General features: G+C 41.0%; 1 protein-coding gene across 1 annotated transcript; it reads right to left on the reverse strand.

The window, feature by feature from the left end:
- Window positions 1-2,961: 2,961 nt before the first annotated feature.
- LOC139154286 (olfactory receptor 6X1-like) lies at window positions 2,962-3,903 on the reverse strand. Its single transcript, XM_070728714.1, has one exon. It carries the CDS (start codon window positions 3,901-3,903, stop codon window positions 2,962-2,964), a length of 942 nt encoding a protein of 313 aa, XP_070584815.1.
- Between the last annotated feature and the right edge of the window lie 7,956 nt (window positions 3,904-11,859).

The raw sequence follows: 11,859 nt of genomic DNA on the forward strand, positions 1-11,859 counted from the left end.
CCATTTCTGCACTAGTTACCCATGGACCAAATTCCATGGGATACAGCTTTTTATCTGGGAATATATGGTTTGGGTCTGGCAGTGAATCCCACCTTGGTAATCATCAGGGAGTTGTGAAAGGACACCGCCACCTTGACGCCAGCAGCAGAGAGGTGATTCCTCTTGCCTGGGGTCAACCAGCTGGCTGGAATCCCCAATGGTATTGGCTGAGATGGAGAGAGATGGGGTGGTACTTGAGAAAACTGATGCAAAAAAAACCCCCTCTCCAAAAAGAACCCTTGCCTGCCACTACAACACAAAGGCTGGCGTAATCAAAGCGTATTCCGTATGTCTTGCTCAGAACAAAAAAAAAATGTTAGTGTAAGAGTTGGTCTCTCCCGCAAGCTTTGAGGAATCTCAGAGCATGCAGTTAGGATAAAGGAAATTAGCAACCCCTCCCAACAGTCTGATATTGATTCAGCCAATCCCCAGGTGGTGTTATGACCCACCAGCAGCCCGTGCAGCTGGTAGTGGACCCTGTCTGTTATGAGACCAGTGATGTGATGTGCGAGTAGACTGTACAACTGGCACCTGAGCCAGACAGTGAGGAGGCTGGCAAGGCCTCAGTGCCAGAGGCAGAGATTCAGCTAGAGCCTTTGGGACCTCCAGCACCTCACAGCAGAGACGAGGAAGAAGAGGAGGAGCCTTTTCTTAATACAAGAACATGCAGAGCTGGGAAAGGCAGGAATGACTATTCAGGAGGAGGTCTCCTCAGGAGTAGGCTTGGGGCCAATTGGCCATACCCCAAGCCTATTTAAGGAATTTCAGAGAAGGAAAAACTCTGCAGGAAACAACTTGTTTAACAGTTTGTTCGTTCATATGCCTCTTGTTTGGAAAGCCTCTACTCGGCTTATCTGTTTTGACTTCGGTATTGTGGACTGATTCCAGGCATCTTGCCAACCTCCATAAGTTTCCTGTGATATCCAGGACAAATTACTTACTTTTGCTTTCTAACTTTATGGACTTGTGCCAGCTGTTAATGCAAAGCTGATTTAAGATTTATTTGTGTGTGAACACTAATAAGCCAGTTTATTATTAGTAGTTAATCAATTAAATATAGGTTTGAACAAACTGAGTGTGTGCTTTGTTTTCTTTGGTTGATAGCTGGGGCAAAACAAGTATGAAGACGTTACTGTACCAGCCATTCTGAGAAACAGATAACACAACTGTAATTCTGCACCGAGTCTACGGAGAGGGGTGGCATACAAATCTAAATAAATAAATGAATGAATAAATGAATAAATGAATGAATGAATGAATGAATGAATGAATAAATAAATAAATGAATAAACAAACAAACAAACAAACAAACTTTATCAGGGTCATCTTCTGGCAATGCAGTCCACATGGCCCACCCTCCCCTCACATTCCCCAAGAACTGAAAAATCATCTGGCTATTAAGGCACCAGGCAACAATTATAAAGCAAGTTAAATGTTATAAAAGAATGCAAGGCAGGATATGAGATACATAGAAAGGATAATTGGAATATAAATTCAGCATATAAATAAAATTAATAAAATTAATAAAAATAAAATAATTAGAAGTGGAAGGTGTCAAGAATCAAACCCCCTCCTTCTGAAGAATGGCAGATACACTGATCTCACAGTTAAGGTGTGTATAATGCCTTGGTAAAATCACACTAGGAATTTTAAATCATGTTTTGGTCAACCATTATATTAAAAAAATGTTGAGAATGCAGAGAAGAACAATGAAGATGTTTAGGGTGTCTGGAAAATTGCTGGAAATGGGTTTGTCTACTCTAGTCTACAGTAGTGAAAAGACAGATTAGGGCTGACATGATGGGAGTCTTCCAATATTTGAGGAGCTACCCTAAAGAACAAGAGCTCATCCTACTCTCCAAAGCACATGAATGCAGGACAAGAAGCAATGGATAGAAGCTAGCCAAGAGGAAAACCAACTAAGAAGTAAAAAAAAGAAATTCCGGACAGGAAGGAAGGAAGGAAGGAAGGAGATTATAATAAGAGGAAAGGAGAATCGGAAGAAAGTCTTGCCTTAGCCCTTCGCCTTAGCTCTGCTGTCCTTTCATTATTCCCTTGTCTCCTTCTCCTGACCTCTTCTGGTGGTCACCCATCCTATTGCTGAGGATGCTTTGGTTTACAAAGCTGAGCTTCCACACATGGAGAGGATGTGGGCCTCCCTCTGACCCACACACTTTGCCCTCCTGCACACACCATGAGCAATTTGGCCAAGAAGATCAAGCACAGCAGTAGCAGCCTCAAGGAGGAAGTAAGCACAGCTGAGTGCCCCCTTGGGGAAGGTTGGGTTGTGCTGTGCTGGGTGCTTGCTCTTCATTGTTCAGGACTCTGGGCAGCCTGGATGGCCATCTGGGGATCATCCGTGTGGCCTGTGAGAGATGGTAAAGTTCCTCTGGCAAACAAGGACTTAGCATTCACCCTGTTCTCAGGTTCCTCCACTGGAGACAATAGAGTCCCCCAGCCCCAACTAGACCACTACAGATGCCCCATCACACAAGGGATGTTCATCTGACCATGCCCACCCAGACCATGCCCACCCAAACCATGCCCATCCCAGTCATGCCCACCTGATTCCTCTAGGTCAACTACAACCCTATGCAGCCCTCAATGAAATCAAGTTTTACACCCTGGGTATAGGGTATCCTGATTGACCAGTTTGACTAAAAGACTCAGAAGACCTAGAAGATAAATCATAAGGATGCAAGCAACAAGTTACACTCATACAGTCATAAGTGGGATGAGATGGGTAATTTTCTCTCTAACACAAATCTCAGTTGGACTACAACTGTAGCAAAATGGAGCCACTAAATATACATCTGATGAATATCAGCATCTTGAGCTGAAAATAAACCTTCTTCATCCCATCTGGGAATCAAATCACTTCCTTTTAAATAAGCTTTAATTTTATGGTAAATTTTATAACACTCAACAAAACATTTTTTCATTAATACATGCCATTTTTTTCAGAGCTTCTTTGACATCCTTGTTCCTCAGAGTGTAGATAAAAGGGTTGAGTAGAGGGGTTACAATGGTATTAAGTACAGAAACCACCTTATTTATTTCCAAAGAGGAACTGGAATTGGGCTTAACATACATGAACATTACGGTTCCATACTGAATGGATACAACTGTAAGGTGAGCAACACAAGTAGAGAAAGCCTTCTGTCTCCCAGAAGATGAAGAGATGTGCATTATGGTGAAGATGATGAAGCTATATGAGATTGCAGTCAATAAGAAGGTACTGAACAGAAGAAGGACTGATCCCACCAACACCATCTGTTCAAGCAGATCTGTATTAGCACAAGCTAAACCCAGCAAGGGAGTCACATCACAATAGAAGTGGTTGATTGTATTCGGGCCACAAAATGGAAGCTGGCACAGTAAAACCGTCTGGAGAATGACAGTTAATAACCCTCCCAACCATGAGCCCAAAGCTAGCTGGAGACAAAGTCTGTAATTCATGATAACGCTGTAATGCAAAGGTTTGCAGATGGCGATGTAGCGATCAAAGGACATTGAAGCAAGCAAGCAGAATTCTGTGGCTCCAAGGAAGAAGTGGAGAAAGGCTTGAATGATGCAACAGTAGAAACAGATGGACTTCTTCTTTGCTAGAAAGTCAGCCAACATCTTCGGTGACAAGGTGGTGACATATAAAACCTCCAAAGAGGAAAAGTTCCCCAAGAAGAAATACATGGGATTATGAAGGTGAGGATCATGGAGAACAATGGCAACGATGAGGATATTTCCAATGATTGTGAGAAGGTAGATAAAAAGAATTGGGACAAAGAGATACTTCTGCAATGCAGCGGATCCTGGAAACCCTTGCAGGATAAATTCAGTAAATTCAGTTTGATTTATTGGATGCATTTGCAAAGATATTGTTTGCCTAGGGCTATCAAGGACAAATTAGAGGGGAAAGGTTACAGACTGGTTATTTTATTATATCGTTTAGATGGGTATAATCTAAATGGCTTAGATTATGAAGAAAATGTCAGAGAGTAGATGTAGCTCATATTTCAAAAACACGATTTATAACATGAAATACAGAGTCACAGATTAGATGATTGGATTAGAATTATTTCAGGATATTCATCTTTATACAATATTCATTTCTGTCACTTCCAATAGCAAACTCTACTGGATTGTCACCCAACTTTGAGTGACTTTACAATTTTTCAATCAAGATAATATTCAGTATTTGTTTATTGAACCAGAACACAGAATGATTTCCTTTCTAACAGAAGTCAGTTTCTTTTAGAGCCATAGTTAGAATGCCAAATTGCAGATTAACTCTGCCCATTGCCAAGAGTTCGATCCTGACTGGCTCAAGGTTGACTCAAACCTCCATCCTTCTGAGGTCAGTAAAAATAGAGAAGGCTATAAAGCACTATAAAGCAGTAACTAAGTCTAAGTGCTATGCTACTTCCATTGCAAAAAATTAATAGTAATCTAAAAATATAGAAGTGTAAAACAATAAAGAAGAATAGGAACCCCGGGGATCACTATAAAGAGAAAAAAAATATTTAGGGACACGTAACTAAGAAAACAACAACAACAACAACAACAACAACAACATCAAAAGAACAACATCATACAATCTCATTTGAATTAATGATGATCTTGGGAGCTAGAAGAAAGGACACAGGCACACAGTGATACATCAGTAAGAAAAGGGCTAGATTGGGAATTTCAGAAAAGGTTATGGCTAGGTGATTAAAATATGGAGGCTACTCACCAAATATTTAATTATTATTATTTTTACCATCTCACACAAGTTATTTGAAAATATTTAAATACACATAGATTATGACAGGATAGCAATTTGATAATCTAATAAAGGACCAAAATCAATGTGCATTCCAAGAATTTTTTTAAAAAAAGATACACAGAATCAGAGAGTGCAAAGAGATTGTGAGGATTCTTTATCTGACATTCTGAAATATTTTGTTGTCATTGTTATTGTTGCTGTTATTATTATTATCTCTTTTATTCATTAAACATGAAACTCAGTCAACTGAACATTTAAAAATGTATCACAAATATCATTGACTGATGCTGATGGTTGATACAGGTTGCTGTCAACATCCTACGTACCTTCCAAACTGTATGTTGTTGTTGTTTTTACTACTGATATTATTATTATTACTATTATTATTATTATTATTATTATTATTATTATTATATTATGGGAGAACCAATATTTCTTGTCTTTGGCTTCTATATTTCTCACACCCTCTTGATGGATAATGAAAAATATTTTCACAGACACAAAGAAGATGGCATTAAAGCATTATGCAGAACCTGTAGATGTTCTGCAAATGGCAACTACCACGTATACGAATTACCAGGATGTTCCCAAACTAATATGCTGGAAATGTAAGAAAGAAAAGGGAACTTATTTCCATCTATGGTGGACCTGTTTAAAGGCAAAAAAGTATATATCCATCTTAAGATAAAATACAGAAAATAGTATAAGGGCAGACTAGATGGACCATGAGGTCTTTTTCTGCCGTCAGACTTCTATGTTTCTATGTTTCTACTGGAACAAAATTAGATCATGATCGAAAGAGATAATAAAAGAAGATATAGATAGGAAACCTGAATTATTTTACTAGGCATAATTGATAAAATGTAATTGATAAAAAATATAAAAAGGAATTAGACTGTTTGATTATACACATCACTACAGTGGCAAGAATAACATATGCACAATTTTGGAAAAATGAAGAAATATAATTCAATGACTCGTATAAAACTCCCTAGACAGACAAATGTAACAGACAAGTTAAATATGGAGTAGAAATCTGGACAGTTCCTTTTCTTAATAAGGCTTTTGGTGACATACTGTTTGGGCATTAAAAATGAAGTATACTCACCAAGTTAAAGACAAATTTTCCAATCTCTGTCACACAGAATTCCATCTTTTCATCAATAACAAGGTTTTTTTCTGAGATTTAAAATAAAATAAAACACACACATACACACAAAAAGAATTCAAAATTCAAAGCACTCTGTGAGATGGAGGGAAACAGAGAGCTATTGCCAATGGTGTGCCCTACCCTATGAAAAAGGAGGAGATGTATAGATTTCACTTAAATCTATGTGCTACTTACATGAATGGTGCTACATACCAATGAGCTCTTTACAGGTCTGCTATGGTTTTAGTCATATTTCCTTAAGTGACAAGTGAACTTCGAAGCAAATCTGAATATCCCCCCCGAGATCTAATTAGAATTATGTGAGGATGCACGTCCTTCCTTCCTTCCTTCCTTCCTTCCTTCCTTCCTTCCTTCCTTCCTTCCTTCCTTCCTTCCTTCCTTCCTTCCTTCCTTCCTCCCTCCTTCCCTTCCCTCCCTCCCTCCCTCCCTCCCTTCCTATTATGCTGCATAGTCATACAATACAAGCTATACATGAAAGAAGTCATGTATATTTTTACAAACAGGAGTGACAAATATAATTTTATGCAGTTGCACTTCAGGGAGCCAAAATTAGTATGAGAGGGTTGAAATCTCATGAGAGAATCTACACTATGGGCCTTGCAATGGAGAGGAAATTGCCACACTATTTTAAATTTATACTTCCAGGATAAATGTATTGCCACTTAGGTCAGAATAGATGAGCTCTGCTGTTGGTGGTGAGTGGGACCAAAATTTCCCTTGGGTGTCAAGAGATGTTCATGAAGATGTTTGTTTTTGTCTTGTAAGACATGTATTATATGTATTATAATACATACATGCACAACACACACACACACACACACACACACACACACACACAGAGACAGACAGAGAGAGAAAAACAAACAAACACACACCACATACATACTCTGTTTGAGTAAGGTAAGGATATGCAAGTAGGATATATAAACATTTCTCTCTGTCTCTGTCTCTCTATGACTTCCTATGCATCCATCCATCTATCTATCTATCTATCTATCTATCTATCTATCTATCTATCTATCTATCTATCTATCTATCTATCTATCTATCTATCTATCTATCTATCTATCTATCTACCTATATACCTACCTACCTATCTATTGTAGATCCTCACTCTTCAGAGACCTTAGAGCAGTGTTTCCCAAACTTTTTTGAGTCGCGGCACTTTATTCACATTTACAAAATCCTGGGGAACATTGGGGGGGGGGCCTAAAAAAAAGTTTGGACAAAAATATCTCTCTTCCTCCCTTTAGTTCGATTTCTCTCTCCCTTCCTCTTTCTTTCCCCCTCTCTCTCCGTCTCTCTTTGTTTCTCCCTTCCTTCTCTCTTTTTTGCCCTCCTTCTATCTCCCTCCTTCCCTCCCTCTATGTCTTTCCCTCACCCTCCTTCCCCCCTCTTTCTCTCTCTCTCTTGCTTTCTCTCTCTCTCTTGCTGTCTTTCTCTCTTTCTCCCCCTCTCTCTCCCTCTCTCTTTCTCTCTCTCACTCTCTTGCTATCTCTTTCTCTCTCTTTCTCTCCCCCCTCTCTCCCTCTTTCTCTCTCTCCCTCTCTTGCTATCTCTTTCTCTCTTTCTCTCCCCCCTCTCCCTCTCTTTCTCTCTCTCCCTCTCTTGCTCTCTCTTTCTCTCTCTTTCTCTCCCCCCTCTCTCCCTCTCTCTTTCTCTCTCTCCCTCTCTTGCTATCTCTTTATCTCCCCCCTCTCTCCCTCTCTCTTTCTCTCAGCAGTGGCATTGGGCAGTATCCGTGGGGCGACGGCAGGCTGATTAGCTGTGAGGCGGAGCTCCTGAACGGAGGCACAGACAGCGGCGGCTAGACGTGTTGCTAGATGCCGTACATTTCTGGCGTTGCACTGGGCATGAACGTGGGGCTGGAGCCTCCATCCTGGCCCAACCAGCAGGCAAGTGCCAGCCACGCAATTCCAGCATGTCCAGCCGCCGCCGTCGGTGCCTCTGTTCCGGAGCTCCGCCTCACAGCTGATCACTCGGATGTCACCCCACGGCTACTGTCCAATGCCGCTGCTGAGAGAAAGAGAGGGAGAGAGGGGGGAGAGAAAGAGCAAGAGAGGGAGAGAAAGAGGGACCACCCTGCCGCCGCCCCACAGCTACAGCAACATGTCCAGCTGCCGCCGGTCGGTGCCTCCATTCCGGAGCTCCGCCTCACAGCTGACCACCCTGGCGCCGCCCCATGGCTACTGCCCGCTGCCGCTGCCGCCACCATCACCCTCCCACTGCGCACCACCCTCCCGCTGCCGCTGCCCTCCCACCAAGCCCCAAAGCTCACCTGCTGCCATCGCCAGGGAAGCCCCAGCCGGGCAGGGCACTGCAGCTGCTGGAAAACTTGGAAGGCACAAAGAAGGAAGCTCAGCTTCCGGTCTCACAACTTTTTGCTCTTCGCAAAAAGTTGCGAGACCAGAAGCTGAGCTTATTTCTTCGCGGCACACCTGACCATGTCTCATGGCACACCAGTGTGCCGCGGCACACCGGTTGGGAAACACTGCCTTAGAGTACTAATATCCAATGACCTAAGTGCTAGAGCTCACTGTCTTTGTGGAGCATAACTATTCTCATAGAAGCTGTTTCATACAGGATGGTCTGATGCAGTCTCAGAAAACACGGTTTTTAGCTATTCAGAACTGTTAACGGAGAACAAAATGAAAGGTATTTGAATGTGTGGGGGAAACTGTCAAGTTCGTGATGTATAAGGAATCTTATCTATCTGGGACAATAATGATTTAGCTTTTGGAGCAGCTCCCAGAGCCATTAAAATAGAAGTGAAATTGGAATGTAGAATTGCTGAGAACAAATGAAGTTAGCTGGAAATGAGATGATACTCTGGATAAATAATACTTTGGATAAAAATGTTATGAATAAAGGTTGTTACAGAAGACCTTGATGAGCATTTCAATCTGTGTAATTAAGGGACAGAACACATTGTGCTCCACAAAGAATTTACCCAGACTCCCATTCTTTTATAGCTCTAGTGATGAAACTGCCCTCTAAACTACACATAGTACAGAATCATTTCCTTTTCCCATACAATTTCTGCTACCTGCTATGGAATCTTCTGAATCTAGGATCTAACAGAGGTTCATTTTCCATAAGATCTCCCTCTTCCTCCTCCTCCTCCTCCAACTCAGAAATAGTCTGCATCAACACCTCTCTACTTTCATCTTTCTCCACAGAAGGCCATGGGGCCAGTGTCTCAAGACAGCCCCAGTTCTTCTTTGTCCTCATCACCCAACATTATCAAAGTTGATCTAGGTTCACTCACAACAGAAACAAAGAGAACTTTGTGTTGGTTATGACCTTTAAAGCCCTTCATGGCATCAGACCAGAATATCTCTGCGACCGCCTTCTGCCGCACAAATCCCAGCGACCGATTAGGTCCCAAAGAGTGGGCCTTCTCCGGGTCCTGTCAACTAAACAATGTCGGTTGGCGGGCCCCAGGGGAAGAGCCTTCTCTGTGGTGGCCCCGACTCTCTGGAACCAGCTGCCCCAGAGATTAGAACTGCCCCTACTCTCCTTGCCTTCCGTAAGCTCCTCAAAACCCACCTTTGTCATCATGCATGGGGGAACTGAGACATCTCCCCCGGACATATACAATTTATGCATGGTATATTTGTATGTATGTTTGCTTAGTAAATGTGGTTTTTTAAATATTTTAAATTATACTTATTAGATTTGTCATGAATTGTTTTGTTTTGTTGAGAGCCGCCCCGAGTCTGCGGAGAGGGGCCGCATACAAATCTAATAAGTAAGTAAGTAAGTAAGTAAGTAAGTAAGTAAGTAAGTAAGTAAGTAAGTAAGTAAGTAAGTAAGTAAACAAACAAACAAACAAACAAACAAATAAATAAATAAATAAGAAAACCACCTTGGCCCTCTCCTGCATCACCTTCCTGATCACCTTGGGGATCAATGGCAGGGGGCTGCATATAGCAGGCCACGGGGCCAGGTACAATGGATAGCATCTGTTCCCTCTGCCCCTGAGTCTGGTATCGGAAACTGGGCAACTGGGCATTATCCAGGGTAACAAAGAGGTCCATGACTGGCAACCCGAAGCAGTCCACCAGCTGTTGGAAAAATTCCACTTGGCCTGATCGAGTTCATGTTGGCTTAGCCAATCTGTCATTATGTTGTTTACCCCAGTAATACATTCTGCCGCTAGAGACTGCAGATGGTGCTCTTCTCAGAGTCCCAATCTCATTGCTTCAGCCATCAAGCACCTGGACATTGTCTCCCCTCTGTTGATTTATGCGGGCTTTTGTGGTAACATTGTCTGTTAAGATCATCTTTTCAGAAAAATGAAAATCAAACTAATGTGGGAATGGGATAGGTGGAATTGGAGACCCCAAAAAAAGATAATTAAAATAGAAATAAATCAGCATTGACTTATTTGTCACTCTGCACATATAAGCAATGACTGTTCTCTAATGCTCAATGGAATTTAAGGTTTAAGCAGCTGAGCATGAAGCAGATAAACTATGCCCTATTATAGACAACTCTATGCAAATCCTTCTTCCTTTCATCCATCTTACAGTATATGAGACCTATGCATCAATTCTTGAACACTTTTGGGGATGTTCTCTGTCCCAAGAACATTCTGACCATTGTTTTTATTTTATTTTTATTTTTTTCTAGTAGGTACAGCATCATGAAAATTTTAAAAACAGTTTTCATACTGATGAACAGCTTCTTTGGTAAGTGAAATATACTTTCTGGAAAAGGAGGAAATTATTTTTTTTTTCCAGATGGCAAGATGTCCCCATTGGACCGGGGAAAAACTTACAGTATTTTCAGCAGTATAAGACACACCTTTTTCCTCCCTGAAAGAGGCTGAAAATTCAGATGTGTTTTATACTCTGAATGTAGCTTTTATTTTTGGAAGCATTTCCCCCAGCTCTAACTAAGATGCTAATCATCTTCCCAGCTTTTATCTTGTAAGTTCTTTCATTGTTACTCTTTGTAAATAATGTTTTCTAAGCTCTAAGTCTTTGCAGTTTTTTCATTGTTCTAACTAGCTCCAAATGTTTTTTCCCAGCCCTAACCTGGTGTTAACAATGTTTCCAGCTCTTACCCACTTGCAAGCTCTTTCATTGTTACTGTCAAGAATGTGTAGTTTTATTAATTTGTAAGGGAAGTGGTGGCTCAGTGGCTATGATGCTGAGCTTGTTGATCAGGAAGGTCAGTAGTTTGGTGGTTCAAATCCCTAGCACCATGTAATGGAGTGAGCTCCTGTTACTTGTCCCAGCTACTTCAACTTAGTAGTTCAAAAGCATATAAAAAGGCAAATAGAATTTGGCAAAAAGTGAAAGAGGATATCAATAGAATGCTAAATATACAATGGACAATCACTAAGGAAATGGCAGTACTAGTAAAAAGCAATGCGATGGGAGAATTTAGAGAAATAAAAAAAGCAGCAATAGAAAGCGCTCAGGCAGTAATAGTTCTGGGTTGGAAGGATGCGACAAAATGGACAATGCAAAATTGGTATAGGTACATGGTGGACCATATTCAATTTGAAATTATGCAAAAAAGGATAAATACGGATAATGAAACTGAGTTGGGACAGCTGATGGGACGGTGGGACAGGGTAAGACGATATATGAAGAGCAGAATCCGAGACCAAGCTACAAGAAATAAATTGGAATCACTCTATAATATGTAAACAGATATATTGCTCTTGGGTTAAGTGGACTATACAAGAAACACCCCCAATTTGGTGGTGGTGAATGTGTGTGTGTCGGGGTGGTGGGCACAATTCACTATGCACTGTTTTATGTTGTGTGATATAAACATTGTTAAAAATCAATAAAAATATTTACCAAAAAAAATGCAAATAGAAAAATAGGGGTGAAGGTAGGAAAGTAATAACATTCTGTGCACCTTC

The sequence above is a fragment of the Erythrolamprus reginae genome, chromosome Z (genome assembly GCF_031021105.1).
Source record: "Erythrolamprus reginae isolate rEryReg1 chromosome Z, rEryReg1.hap1, whole genome shotgun sequence".
Lineage (NCBI taxonomy): Eukaryota > Metazoa > Chordata > Lepidosauria > Squamata > Dipsadidae > Erythrolamprus > Erythrolamprus reginae.

What these genes read in the sequence shown, in the direction of transcription:
- LOC139154286 (XM_070728714.1), bottom strand. Translation starts at nt 3,903, where the DNA reads ATGCATCCAATAAATCAAACTGAATTTACTGAATTTATCCTGCAAGGG.